The 15,779-nt window shown below is 42.0% G+C and overlaps 1 protein-coding gene across 4 annotated transcripts in view; it reads left to right on the top strand.

Annotated features, from left to right (window-relative positions):
* Positions 1–15,779, top strand: part of scube1 (signal peptide, CUB domain, EGF-like 1) — a 104,127-nt gene that overhangs the window by 60,213 nt on the left and 28,135 nt on the right. For all 4 annotated transcript variants that reach the window (XM_029495189.1, XM_029495190.1, XM_029495191.1 and 1 more), the window contains one exon: positions 7,890–8,006. In XM_029495189.1, the coding sequence (XP_029351049.1) occupies positions 7,890–8,006 (117 nt within the window). The remainder of the gene's footprint in view (positions 1–7,889; positions 8,007–15,779) is intronic.

Below are 15,779 nucleotides of genomic sequence, written 5' to 3' on the forward strand. Positions count from 1 at the left end.
TCCACAAATTAAAATTTGTTTTTCTGCTGGTTCAGTCAGGCTTTTGTAGCATAAATACGGCAGTTGACCTTCCTCTTAAACACAATTGTTTAACCTCTGCTGGCCTGTCCCTGAATTGGACATTTCCTTTGTTTCTAAAGCAGTAGCACATCAGAAATTTTGTACTCCGGACCAACCGCTATCTGCCAAGCCATGTTCCAAACTTTTTTTTTTCAGTTGTGTCCAGCCAGCGTGGCTTAGATGAGGAATGGAGAGTATCTTGTGCTTGTCACTCCTTCAATGCTCTGTTTTCCTTTTTCCACCCAAAACTGCATTATAAGTCAATATTTAATTTCTCCCTACTAGCTGTTGTACCAGCATGTCCAATCCAGTCAGCATTCTACTAACCTGTAGTGGATTGAGCACAACCTTAAATCCAGTGTACTGTAACCCCCTCAAGGTTTCTGATGATTGTTTCCATTTCACCTCAGTCATATCTAGGTAGAAGTAGAAGCTACAAAATGAAGCCAGTCATCCATCAGTTAAAATGTTTGTCAGAGCTTTGAGAAGAGTTGTTGAGTTCCTAATTAACGCACAATCCATCCATCTATCCAATTATCCAATGCAGGGTGGTGGTGGGGCTAGAGCCAAATCCCACTTGACACTGGGCAGGAGCAAAGTACATTCTGGACTGGTTGCCAGGGCCAAAGGATACAGGCAAGCAGAGACAAATTATCAGCCATGCTCATACCTACATAAATTTAGAGTTCCCAATTAAGCTATATCAACATTTTCAGTTCTTATTAGCCTAATACTAAGAATACCAGTTCAACATTTGAGGTTAAAGTCAACTGAAATGTGTTGATAGAAGTCTCTCTATTATAAATTTTGTGTGGCTGTTTAAGGCATAAGGGCCACTCCAGTGCTGCCCTGGCACAGCCGTAGCAGTGTTAGTACGCAAGATCTGACACTTCTATCAGCTCTCTGGCACATCCCGCTCTTGTCTCTTCCCCCACGGCTGCCACCGTACAGCACAGACAATGCATTCGTCCAGCCAAGTGGAACTGCAGCTGAGGCACTAATAGAAAGGTGCCACTGGCAAATAAATTGACAAAGATGGAAAGGAATGAAAGGGTGACAGAGAGAAGGGAATGCTGGGTGAAAAGTCATACTGAGACACAGTAATGTTGATACTAAGTAAAAAAAGCCAAATCAGGACCCAGGTAAAGTGTCAAAACAGAAACCCAACAGTAAGCAGTAATTGGGACCCTGAAGTCCAAATAATCAATCAGCTCAGGACAGATGGAGTTAAATTGAAGTGTGTATTTGTGTGTCTTTGTAGGTGTATCCACATAGTCTGATAACAGAATAGAGCTCTGCTAACACCCAGCTGTTATAGGAGCCTGGCATGGTGCAGTGGGCATCTTTTTGACAGTGCTCCTCTGACCTTTTTCTAACAGTACTTAAGTTTGCACAGTTTACACAGCACATCATACTGTCCAGCCTCTGCCTCACAGGGCAGTCAGCACTTCCAAGGTGACATGGCATGCAGAAACTTAAAGCTTCCCTCTTATTACTTTACACCTCACTGATATATTATTATATACATATTATCAGTCATTCCTTATTTCGCCATTTATTGGTCTTTGCTAGATAAAAGAAAGTTAGTGAAACTTCTCTACTAACCTTAATTTATTTATAAAATATGGTCTGATCCTCATCAGCATTGCACTTATGAAGAAACCATTTGTTTTTAATTATTTTTTATTTACATTGAATGCATGAGTCAAACATTTATAGTTTTGGTTGAAAAAGTTTGTGAACCTTCAAATTAATTGGACCCGGAGCTCAGTCATTGAAACCATTTTGAAGGTGGGGGTTAGAGTCCCCTTGACTTGTAAAGAGGACACAAACATTTGGATCTTGGTATTCACATGAACCTCTCCGGGGATCATCACCTTATCATGGTGGAGAGGTTTACTTGTCCCTGTGAACCTGGGAGCTATGTTGTGTGGAGCTTTGTGTTCCTGGTAGAGTCTCCCATGGCAAATTGGTCTCAGGCGAGGGGCCAGACAAAGAATGGTCCACAAAGACCCCATGAAGAAGAAAAGAGGGAACAAGAGAACCTTGCCCAGAGGAAGCCCAGGGTGCCCATCTGGAGCCAGGCCCAGATGGAGAACCCATACACAAGTGCATGGTAGTCAGGTATGCCACAGGGCCCGACCGGGCCAAGTCCGAAGAAGCCATGTGGCTAATGACCCCCCCTGCACCATCTGCAGGGAAGACCGATGGAGTTGAGTGCGCTGCCAAATAGGTGGTGGTGGTACCAGAGCCCCAAGCGGAAGGTTGATGATCAATTTTATTATCATATCATTGGATCTTAGGCTTTATGTTTTGGACACTTGGGTGAAGAGAGGGGCTGAGCTGTCAACTGATCACCATCTGGTGGTGAGTTGGGTCAAGTGGCGGGGGACGTTTCCAGACAGACCTGGTAAGCCCAAAAGTGTAGTGTGGGTGAACTGAAAACGTTTGGAGGAGCCCCCTGTCCAGGAGGCTTTCAACTCACTACTCTGGCAGAGCTTTTCTGACATCCCTGTGGAGGTTGGGGTTCGAGTGGTCAATGCTCAAATCCTCCATTGCCAAAGCTGCAGTGGAGAGCTGTGGCCTCAAGGTCCTGGGTGCCTCAAGGAGCGGCAACCCTTGAACACCATGGTGGACACCAGTGGTCAGGGAAGTTAAGAAGGAGGCCTTTGGGTTTTGTTATTTCGGGGGACTCCAGAGGCAGTTGCCGGGTACCGATGGGCCCAAACGGCTGCAGCCTCGGCGGTTGCTAAGGCAAAACAGTGGGTGTGGGAGTCGGAGAGGACATAGAGAAGGACTTTTGGCCGGCACCAAAGCTGTTCTGGAAGACTGTCTGGAACCTTAGGCAGCGAAAACAGGGAACCATCAAGGTTGCTTGTACAGCAAGGGTGGGATGTTGCTGAATTCAAATGAGGAGATAGTCGGGCGGTGGAAGGAACACTTTGAGGAACTCCTGAACCCGACGTATCCACCCTCTGAAGCAGAGACAGAATAATTTGGCTGAGGGAAGTCACTGAGGTATTCAAACAACTCCACAAGATCCGTCCTGAAATGTTGAAGGCTCTGGGTGTTAAGGGACTGACATGGATGACATGCCTCTTCAACACTGCGTGGGGGTTTGGGGCAGTGCCGAAGTAGTGGCAGACCGGGTTGGTGGTCCTGCTTTTTAAAAAGGGGGACCAGAGGGTGTGTATCAAGTATAGAGGATTCACACTAATCAGCCTCCCTGGGAAAGTTTACTCCAAGGTGCTGGAAAGGAGGGTCAGGCCGATTGTTGAACCTCTGATTGAAGAGGATACAATATGTGTTCTGTTCTGGTCATGGAGCAACGGACCAGCTCTTCACACTTGTGAGGATCCCAGAGGGAGGCCTTGGGGTCTTGTTCTCGAGTGGGGGGATGTTGGACTATGAGATTGGCCGGAGAATTGGAGCAGCATGAGCTGTACTGCAGTCACTGTATCGCACCACTGTAACAAAAGGAGAGCTGAGCCGGGAAAGTGAAGCGCTCGATCTTCAGGTCAATCTTCGTTTCTACCCTCATCTATGGTCAAGAGAACTGCATCATGACCGAAAGAACAAGATCACGGGTACAAGTGACCGAAATGAGCTTGGGCTTCTCCAAGGTAAAGAAGAACCAGAGAGTGACAAAAAAAAGAATCATTTAATTTCCATTAACCATCTACCGACTACTACCTACTACCTCTATCACTGAACAACATCTCTGTTCATAAATCTAATGTTGATAAAACATGGATCAGACAGAGTGACCATGGCAGGACATCACAGAGGAAGTTGCTGCTCTTCAAATAGAACATGGCTATGTTCATGTTTCCCAGAGAGCATGTTGATCTTCCACAACATTGCCGGGAATATATTTTATGGATAGATGAAACTATAGTTTAATTATTGGGAAGAACTTGCTCTATACAATAAGGTGCCACCTGCCAACATGAACATTTCATGCCAAAGGTAATGGTCAGTAGACCATCTTGTAGAAATTACCTTTCTACAAGAATGGTCAAAAACCCCCTGAATTTTTTGTAGGTCTGTTACACGGTTACTTGAAGAACTTGGTTCAAGTTCTTCTTGATAAAAGGATTTTTCTACCAGTTATTACGTCCAAACGTCCACATACTTTGTCCACCACCACTTTGACTCTCTATAGCATGGGATTGTGTAAGACATGTAAGACAAATGAGTGACTCCTTATCAGACCTCAGCAGAGCTTGATGACGAGCTGATCATTTGAAGGTGTGTTGGAGCAGGAAACATCTAAAACACGCTGGACAGTAGCCCTCCAGGACCCGAGTTGGTGACCCCTGGCGTAAGATATAAAAGGCTGTCATTGTTTGTGAGGTGTTTGACAAGTCTAATGGACCCTTGTTAGTGTTAGAGCACAGTAGTGAAGTCTTTTAGTGAATATGAATGTATAATGTTCAGATTGAGGTACCAATCCATAAAAACATTTTAATTATGAATGAAAATTAGACATTGAGTCATAACAGACAAGAGTTGCAGTAGTAATGTTTTGGTGAGGTGAGTGGATTTATATCACTCTTGTACATAAAAAAAGCCAGACCCCACATCCAATTTCCATATTTCTGCTTAGCAGCCAAAGATAGAAAAACACTCAAATGAACTTGTTGCATCTTGTATGAGCATAGTATATGAATGGCAAGTAATATTTTTGTGTACAAGACTGAAATCAGGAAGTAGAAATCAGGAAATAGTCATGCACTGAGAGTCCTGGTTTGGTCCCTCTTGCTGATGTGTTCTATCTAATTTTGTCACTGAAATTGTATCAGCAGAATGGTACTGTTGTAGCTATAGTAGGGGGGACAAGTTTGATCTAGTTTATACAGTTTAATTTACAGGGACACAGACAAGATGCATCCTCAGATGATTAATAAGACAGGACACAAATCTGTTCAATAGTTTATCTTGGTGAGACATTTGGGGATTTATTGAAAGTAAACCAAGTGGGCGGTTTAAAGGGAAATATCAGTATTAGGTAGAGTTGTTGTTGAATAAATGTACCTGAGCAGAAGGTCCTCTAAAATGTTGTGGAAGTATGAAGTAGTGTCAAATGAACATAGTCAACTTGAACTTAAACCTGAAAGACAGATTTTTATCTGATTCATGAAGACTTGTGAAAACCTACCAAAAAACTGATTAAACTTTCAAGCAATTGTAAAAAACATTGATTCCAATTATCCTAAAAGACACTATGAGCAGAAATAATGTCCCACCACACACACACACACACACACACACACACACACAGAAATATGCATGGAGAGTTTAGAGGCTTGGTGAGGAGAGCTGAGGGGGCGTGGGGGTGCTTGTCCAGCACATCAATCACAGTAGGCCATGTATCTGTGTTCCTGCCCTCAGCCTGCAGGCCCCATTGCTGAATGTGGCCTGAAGAAGAGAACCTCTGAGAAGGACTGTATTCACCCTTAGTTAATGATAGGGTTCACTGTACTCAGTATAAATCACTCTGACCCGTAAACACCACCTCCACATGCACAGAGCCTCTTAACATATATTTTCATGTGTACACCTGTGCAAGTGACCCAAGCTATGGAGTGCAGAGGGGACTTGGTGTGGCGCCATACCCTAGAGTGTCAATCAGACAGATTGCTTGGATGATGAGTGTCTCTCCTTCCAGCAAACACTGCGACACAGCATCTGGGAAGTCTTCTGCCATCACTCCTAAAATCTCTCAGTTTGTGAGCATTAGGAATTTGAAAGAGTTCAGCTATCTGTCCATAGAGCTTCTCCAAACAGAGAGCCAGACATGAAAAGGATTGCGAATGACGAACACAGTACTTTGACCGATAAACACAGAGAGGAACAAATTGAGCCAGCAAGCAGAGAGGAGCCCTGTGATTGATATTTTTTGGAGTTGCATGAGGGAGCACAAACAAATGTACAAATACCTCCCTGTTTCTTCAAAGAAAGCGCTGGCCATCATGGCACTGATGTGTTTGTGACTCTGCATTCTAAAAGGGCATTATGCTAATGCCTCCAGCTCTAGACGCGGATGTGTTTGCCAGCCTGAAAAGGCTTTTCCTATTTTCCCCCTCACTTCACCCACGCATACAATCTCCTGGTATTTTAATTAAATGGAGAAAAGGTGCCAAAAAGAAAGGGAAGATCCCTGATTTACATGCTGCTGTTGTCCAGCAAAAGCCAATGAATTCAAACATGGCAACTTTTAAGGAGGAAGGGGAAGAAAATGTTATTATATTTTAAATTTTACCACAAATGGGTCAGCAGTTTGACATATCTTAAAGGACCTTATCTTAATTTCAGTCTTTTTTCAAAAGGGGTGATATAAGATATGCATAACAATATTTATTTGTGGTTTTTTGATCAATGAACTGTCCCATTACATCTCCTCTCTTAGGCTTCTCTCTGGAGCTTTCATAACAACAGCCAGTCAAAATAAAAGTTATATATATATTTCCTCTGAATAGGTCACTTTTTCTGAATGAACCAATAAAATTTTAGCTGATTTAATTCAGGTAAACATTCAACAAATCGGTCCTGGTGGAAAAGGCTTTGGGCATGTGATATCTGTGACGTCGACAAGTTTCAGTCTTGACAGTTAGTTATAAGGCTTAGTTGTCGAAATTCAGTGTCTCCCTTTTTCTGTTGTCCGAGCACTTTGATAATTTCATGGAATAAGTGTGCCGAATCAAATCAAATTAATGTTTGAAATGCCAAATCATAACAGCATTATATGAAGGGAATTTAAATAGAGCAGATCTCCACCAAACTCCCTCTATGAGCAGCCCTTGGAGATTTCTGAAAGACGCAGAAACTTTAGACAGAACCAGACTCAGAGTGAGACGGTGCCATCTGCCACGACCGGTTGTGTTGAGAATGAGAGGGAGGGATGGCGATAGAATGAGAGCTGAACCTAGATCTGCTTCCCAATCAAAGACCATCTGCATTTATATTATATATGAATTTTACTTCATGTATTATTCACACTACAGCTATATCTAGGAAGTCAAACTCACCAAAAACAGAACAGTTACAACATGAAACTTACCTATTAAGTAAAGATTTATTAAATCCCTTTCAACAAACACAAGTCACCATCATATTTCAGCCACTTCAGCACTTCTTGAGGCCCGTTGGAAAAAGTGTGTGCTGAACTTTGCTAAAGCAACAGCAGCTGAGCAGGTGAGCTGGAGTTACCATGAGCTCATGTTTGTTTTGGGATCAGCTCAGGCAATATTCACAAGTCTGAGCAAACCTTATCTGTGCCACATACAAGAACATTTTTCATGAGGAAAATATACACATTGGTTTTGTCAGGGGTGTTCTAGACTTACAGCACCTCGCACTAACTTTATTTTTCTATCTACTTAATTGTACCTCTTATTCGTGTTAACTGATTCCTTGTCACTTTTGGAAACAGGACCGACCTCTGGGCCAAAGAATTCCTCACCCTCCTTTATCAGCACAGTGTCATGCGTTTTTGTTTTGATATTGAATTGATACACTGCTGTCATAAACAGATCTTGATTGTGACTTTCTGTGTGTGTGATCATGATATTCACCTCTAGATGAAACTGTCTCTACTCATTGAACTGGAGCATTGTGATGTAATTTCTTGTATGTTGACAAAGCAACATGAAAAAAACATAATACATTCTGGTGTGCTGATGCGTGATTGTGCATGAAGCTTTATCTCACTGAACATCATCTTCAGTGTCTATAGGTTATTGATATATCCAAAGCTTTGGTCACATGTTAACTGTCCCCTCCTCCTCCGTTTCTCTCTATCTCCATTTTTGTGCTGCCATCTGTAGAAACCTGCGCTGTGAACAATGGTGGCTGCGACAGGACATGTAAGGACACGGCCACAGGGGTGCGCTGCAGCTGCCCTGTGGGATTCACCCTGCAGCCAGATGGCAAAACCTGTAAAGGTCAGTAAGTACACATAAGTGTGTGAATGCATGTCTGAAGCCTATATTCACTGAGCACTCTGTGCGTGCAGAGGGACCCAGGTCCACTTTAGTCTGCTATGACAGGTATCTGAGTGATCCAGAGCCAAACCCAATCCCCACTTTTAACTGCACGGCACTCCGGTCAGTCACTGGCTGCTGCTGCTTGTTGTTGTTGATTTTGTCGCTTTGCATTTCTCTACTTCCAAGAGTTCACCAGTGACGTCAATGACGGTGGTCCGAGGAGAAGGCCGCTGAAGCGTGGGCCTAAACATCCCTAACAGATTATTATAAGGGTTTGGCTTTCCTCTAAACAAGCTGGGTTCAAGCTGAGTGAAATACAAGCACTGGTACTTTATTCTGCCCAGTGAGCAGGCAGAAGGTGGCATTCTGTTGTTGAGTTAAGTCACATGTTCACAAATTCAAGGAGAACTTTGCTGAAAAGTACAATGAAAACATTGAATTTTTCTCATTTTAGGTAACTTTCTCAGCAGTCATAGCAATGCAGAGGTGCTGTTATTGTAGATTTCTGTTGTAATCTGTTGTAAGGTTGTAATGTACTTATGAGTCTAGTTGGACTGGCATCACGTCATTCCTTTACTCACCAACAACAACTATGTTGTTATGCCTCTACTGATGTTAGCATGCTAACCAGCTAGCCTAGTTGGACCATCGTGCCACATTATCACTGCAGTGTGCCCAGAGGAAGAAGCTGCTCGGAGCAGACATTATAGCACAACAAAGGCTGAAGATCATGGTGGTATCAGTAAGCAAACATTTGTTAATGTTATGCTGTAATAACAACATTTTGAGTTTATTTGCAAAGCTCTTTATAGGAAAGGTATAATGTAAAGTCTGTCTCCTGAGCATATTTGAATGCAAAGATAGTAAAATAATTTCTTCTTCTTTTCAGAGTTACAGCTCAGTCGAATCTCAACACATCAAAATGTTATAAACAAGTGTAAAAATGTTTCAAATGTCCAGTGTATAATCAAACAGAAAGAGCAAAGCTGGATTGGCTGAATTATTAATCTTTCAAAATGCTTTGCACTGAGTGCGCAGTAACAAGACAAAAACTCAAATTTGAGCCTGCCTTACTGTCAAACTGGCTCCACGGTCTGGACACACACAACCAACAGACACACATGAATAGAAGAGCGTTACCTGTCAGGTGATTATGTATTCAATCTAGACATATACTGTATTAGATTTGGTTGATTCACTTTAAATAAGCTGGATAAACTTGATTTGTTGAGAGGCAAACATGTAAATCATGTGGTGCCCTCTGGGTAATGTAATTAACATAGGGTGCATTGGTTACAACCTAAAACAGAGAGGATAGAAAAGAGCACCACACCTTTTACTTGTTGCAGCTTGTAAGAAATAATGGTACACAAGAATCAAATCCACAACCTTCTTGCTGTGTGGCAACAGGGTTAACCACTACGTCACCATGCTGACCTAGAGAGATACAATAATCTTCAATTTCTTTTACAGATATTTGCTAAACACAGTGAAGTGCAGTCTCTGTGTCAGGACTGTAACATTCTGGCACGATGCCTGTGGTGCCTGTGGTCAACAGGGGATCTTCTCTAAGACATGCAGTCTGTACTGACTGAGAAGAACAATCATGCAATCATGCGCCACAGGCCTGTAGAGGTTGATAGTTAGATGTCCTCTTTTCGGCTTATTTGGACAGAGAGATGGAACTGTGAGGGACTTCACCCCATGTAGCAGACATGCTCAAAAGGTAATTATAGCAACCAAGTACTAGCCAAGTACAACCATGTACATAGAACCAACCAACCACTGGTCATGTGACAGTGACACAGCCATTTACAAGTCAGGCTCTTCGCCCTCTTGTGATGACAGTGTGCTTCTATTAATTGTGTGATACAGTCTCTGTATGTGTGTGAGTGTGAGTGTGAGGTGTGAGAGTGTTAGAGTGTGTTTGTGTTTGTATGTGTGCATGTGTGTGTGTGTTTGTGAAATGAGTGTCAGGCAGTTTGAGAATGTGGCATGTAGGTGTGTGAAGTACTGGAGCTGGAGCTGTCTCAGGCCTGGCAGGTAGACGATGCGTCTGCAAACTATGAGATGTTTGAACACTGAGGCCCACACTGGCCTCTCTTTCTCCTTCACTTTCACCCACACACACAGTGACATATGAACAGACAGCACCATCCAGCTGCAACTGCGGTAAATACATTTCTCTGCTTGTAAATTAAAAAACAGACAAATCAATCAGTCTCAAATCAAAACTCCCATGATAGGCAGCAGAGGCTGCACCCAGATTGACCTATTAGCAATCAACTTTAAATCTTAAACATCATATTCCCAATATTAAGCCCATAGGAAGCACTTATTCTTCCAAATATCATCTTGTCTTTTGAGCATTATTTTTCCACAAAGATTCAAGCATATTTTTCTCCTTAAAATAGAGAATCGCTTCTTTCTAACAAGCCCCAGTGTACGTGCGCATGTCTTACTTCTCCTTTTGGGTCCAGTGGGTGATGCCACAGGCAATAGGTTTCTCATTCAGAGACATAGCTGTCAGCTGCTTATAAAAAGCTTACAGAAAAGCCTAAATGTGGGCTAAAAGGACTATCTATACTGCTTGGACTATATGTAATTGTGTCAAAGTGTTATTGTAATGTGTTCTTTTTCAGAATGGTTTGTGTAATTGAAGTCTCTCAGTTTTCTGATCTTCTGTCCCTGCATTTATAAATCAAAGTGGAAAACAAGTAGATGTAATGATGGGAAAATGTTCTGGTTGGAATTGGTCAGGTTCAGTTTGAAATTGCTGTTGCTACAATTACAGCAATATGCACATTAGCCACCTGAGATTTTAATTTGCTTTTGCAAGAACAAATTGACAGGCACAAGTGTCTATGAATGAGCCTCACAGCTGTAAGTTAAGCAAAATTAAGTATAATGGCACAAGGAACCTAATCTGTCATGTCCTCATAGGAGGACGCAGGGTTTTAGTAAATTAGGAAGATTAGAGAAAAATAGACCAGTAGGAAACTAGAAATGGCTGGTTGTGTTCCCTCTTTGTCTTCTAGCCTATCTATATTCTTTCACTCTATGATGACATCGCCTGACTTCTTCCTTCACCCCCTGAACTTGTCACTTGATCTTTCTAAAACTAAAGCTGTTAGTCATTCCTCTTGGAAGCGAATTACTGGATTGGGTCCACGTTAAAGTCAGTGGAAATAGATATTATTATCCCAACCATTTGACACGTGTGACAAGCATGTTGCATGCTGGGAAGACATCTTGTCTGGTGCCTTGTTGTTAATGTCAAGTGTAGTAGCTAGCGCAAACACTTCCACTCTGTGTCCCAAGGTGATTTGTGGTCCTAACAGAGCCCTGCATTTACAGCAGAGGAAATATGAAGAGTCCCTCTCTTTGGGCCTGAGTTGACTTGGGAAGATGGATAGGCATGCAGTCCAGCTGTGCCCCGCCCACATAATTTGGCTGTGGATCAGCCGCTGGGCTTCATAAATCCAGGAGTGAGGATGAATGCTAAGGGGAGCTGAGAGACATGGAGCATGCAGCGATCATCGATCAATATCTTTCACCTGGGCACTGAGTGAGGAAAGACGCTCAAACACACACTGAAGTGAACCCAGAGCTTTATACGCATGAACCATATTCTGACAGTCTGCAACCTTACTGCTACTGTCCACAAAAGTATGGGAGCACAGCTTAACTCTTCTTTTTAATTTATTTAAAATGACTACAGCGAATAAGCCCTTAAACATCTGGACAGGGTGTTGAGGACTGGGTAAATTTGAGGTGTAGCAACAAGTGGCCACTACTGTCAAGGCTGAAAGTCAAGTCTTGGGTAAGACTGTATCTCTCAGTTAACTTTAAAGGGAAAGTTGACATTCTTAGACATAAATCTGTTACAGTAGCTGTCCAATTCCATCCCAATGGAGCTGCATGGAACTGAACTGTTATTATCCTAATGACTTGTAGCTAAACTCCCCTTTACTGTGAATGATCCAGAAAACATATTGTGATAAGTTTATGGAACTATTTTTCACTGAATAAAAAATCCCTGAAAACAGCTGAGTGTCTGGAGGATTATCCAGAGAAAGATACTTCCTGTCTTCCTGGCTAGATACTACAACAGACAATAGAAAATATTCTCTCTAAGGAAATATATTTCTAGGTTTACTGAATGTCTATAACACAAATTTTTCAGCAACTTTCACTGTTAGCAACCTCCTTTGATGAAAAGTGTTTGACCTTGCATACATCCATAAAATGTTACATGCACATACAAGGCATATAATAAAAAATTAACAAACTGAGATTATATAATTATATAAATAGAATGACTAGGGTCTCAACACTGAGGCTCTGACAGGGAGCTCGCTGATTACCTTGATCCTCTCTTTTCCTCCACCTGTCAACCAGGATTATGAATGTAATGGTTTGAACTTAAGGTATCAACCAGGTTTCAATCAGGAAAAGCAAATGCGCTTTTTTTTATCTGGAAAACAAATTATGAATCATAGCATAGTTTCAAGCACTCTGCAGGAACTTTAAGGTATTTTCTTGTTTTCAGTGTTAGCACTGTGATCCGCTGTTAAGCTGAAGCCCTCTTCTCCCTTTGTTGAGATGGGTTTCCTCATTAGTCTTTTCTTTATTGATGGGGCCTGACCAATCAGTCCTTCCCATCCTTTAGTCAAGTGGGCATTAAGTAACTTTTGCAATGGCACTCACAAAAAAAGCAAGCAAACAAAAAAAACCCCAAACAAACAAAAAACTGCATTTTTTTGCGCAATGCTATGTCCTGTCTGTCCCTATCTGTTTATGTGTCATACAGCTATGCAAAGTGTATGACTATGTGCCCTTTTTTTAGGCAAATTATTTTCTAGGTAAATTATTGTCTTTTTTCCAACAGAAACAGCACATTGGAGTGGGGAGAAACACAATGTCATTCTGCTGTGCAATTGCTTGTTGTATGGTTTGATTGACAATAACGTTTACTTTGACTTTGACTTTGACACCTCTTAAAGCTATGAAGGATATCGTATGTTGGCAGGTGTGTGTGCAGTCTGGTGGCACATGTAACTGCAATCATGATAGCAGTGTAGTGTTGTGAACATCCACAGTATAATTGCTAACATTTAGCTGTTTAGTCAACATAGCAGTTTACAGCAAGGTAAGTGCCACGCTGTGAGGTGTCCTCATCTCATGTGCCACTAAATTACTTGATAGAGACAGACATTTCTCTCTACCTCCAGCTCTCCCTCCCTGTCCATGTGTACCTAGCACCAAAGCCTGTTGGATGTGCCCCGTCATGCCTGTCTATCATAATCATTTCAATATAAACTATGCACGGTATGTTTAAAACCCTCCAGTCTGATAAATGCTCTTTCATCCGCACTGACAGACAAGGCGGTTCAGCCTCTCATGATGACAGACAAAGCAACCCGAGGAGGTGTGTCATCACGGGGCTCTCAAACTGACAGCTGAGTGAGATAGGGAGAGATAGAGAGACAAAACCAGACTGGAGCTGAATTGCTGACATGGAAAATTGACATGCTGAATTTGATTAAAAATTCAGCATGTCAATTTTCCATCCAGATTCACAGATTAACTCTTGTAGATATGTTCATTCTTCATCACAACAAAACAGAGTTTTTACAAGACCACCAACTCAACAAAAACAGCTGCATTGTTTGTTCATTCTTCATATGCCCCAGTTCAGTGATCACATTCTTGTCAAGATGCAGTCTACCAAGGTGTGGCCCTTCCTAACCACCTTAGACCACGGACACTGAAGCAACTTTTGTGGTCCTCCCTTGACTGTGACTATGACCACCATTCTCATCGCTGAAAATAATTTTTTTATTAAAATTTATTAGTTTATAAAAGAAGAACATGTAAAATCAATCATTAAAATTGTAGCCCTGCATCATATAAAAATGGGCAGCGCTGCGGCATAGTGGTTAGCGCTGTAACCCCACAATAAGAAGGTCGCAGGTTTGGTTCCTGGGCCTGGGGCCTTTCAGTGCGAAATATACATGTTCTCCCCATGCCTGCGTGGGTTTCCTCCAGTTTCCTCCCACCATCCAAAGACATACATGTTGATTGGTGAGTCTAAAGGTATGCAAGTGGCTGTTTGTCTCTGTCTGTCTCTGTGTCTTGGCCCTGCAATGGACTGGTGACCTGTCCAGGGTGTACCCCGCTCAGTATGAGCTGGGATTGAATTCAGCACCCCCCGTGACCCAGAAACAGATAAATGGTTGAAAATTAATGAAAGATCATATAAATAGAGTGAGCTGACTCCAGGTTGGGGCTCCTTGGAGTGTGATTTGCTCTCAATCCCCAGTTTATACTCAAATGTGCTGTTTTTAGCCAAACCATGGACAGCTTTTCCCTTCTGCTAAATTATTGTTATATTACAAGTGAAAAATCTGTGCTCAAGAGATTTGGCAATATTGTGATGCACAGTGTGGGCCATTTAGCCATAAAATAACATAACAAATACAACTCATGGTGTATGGGGCTGTATAGTTTCAGGGTGTCCAAGTTGACCTCTGTCCACCACCTAAAGCTGCTACAGAGGACACATGAGCATTAGAATGGGTGATGGACCAGAAGTCCATGCCTAATGACGAGTGTCTTCTACCTGAGGAAAACATTCATTATGTGAAGAAGACAAGCTGTTGGAAGCAGTGTCATGCTTTGGACAATGTTCTGCTGAGAACCCTGTCATTTATGTGGTCCTGCCATGTGGCAATGGATTTTAATTTGATATGTATCACCTCCTTAAACATTTTTCAGACCAAGTCCAGTCCTTCAAGGACTCCATATTTCCCAATGTCAGTGGCTTCTTTCAGCAGGATAATACTCCCTGCTTCACTGCAATAACAGTTCAGGATGAAGGATTAAATGGCCACATAATTTATATTTCAGGTACTACAAACCCAAGAACTGAGGAAGAGTCCTTTCTGAGCTGAGGAACAGCATCAGACCAGGATTTCTTTTGAACCACAAAGTGAAAAAAAAAATGTAATTAATTTAAGATGCATATACAGAGCATTGGGCAATCAAACCAGAGTTCAAAACAATCTAAACTGCAATCTGGGCCTAAACCTTGGGCCTTAACTGGCAGAGAATTCCTTCACTGACACAAAGCACTAAATACAGACTCAGGGACCTCAGCTTAACCACAGAGGAAATGTCACAAGAGGTCCTGGCTATGACCAACACAGGAAGGAATCTGTGGTCATGGCATGACAGGTGAGGTGCAGACATAGATGTGACCTTTACGCAATTTCTGACTCCAGGTCACAAACTGAGGGATACTTAATTAAAACACCATTTGGGAGTATAACAAATAATTGATGCAGTTTATAATACAATGTTAATGTGTGTGTGGCCAGTCTGGAATAGGTTGTACACATACAATCCAGATTGAGTGTGTTTCATGTATGGTGCTGTATAGTACACAGTTTATATTGGCACCTGAGATACGTTTCCACTGGTCTACATTCCACTTCCACCTGAAAAAACCTGAACCCCCCCCACACACACACGTACTTGGGTCAAACTAAGATAAGGACATGATGATATTCAAAAACTATAAGAACATCATATTATACAAATAAATTTGCAGACAGACACTTATAAAGTGCTGTAAATGAACAATAGGAGCACCATGTGACATGATGGGCAGTACATTTATATGTCAACCATTGCAATCAATGATTATTTTCATTCACTAATGAGCTA

Source organism: Echeneis naucrates, chromosome 23 (assembly GCF_900963305.1).
Source record: "Echeneis naucrates chromosome 23, fEcheNa1.1, whole genome shotgun sequence".
In the NCBI taxonomy this organism is placed as follows: Eukaryota; Metazoa; Chordata; class Actinopteri; order Carangiformes; family Echeneidae; genus Echeneis; species Echeneis naucrates.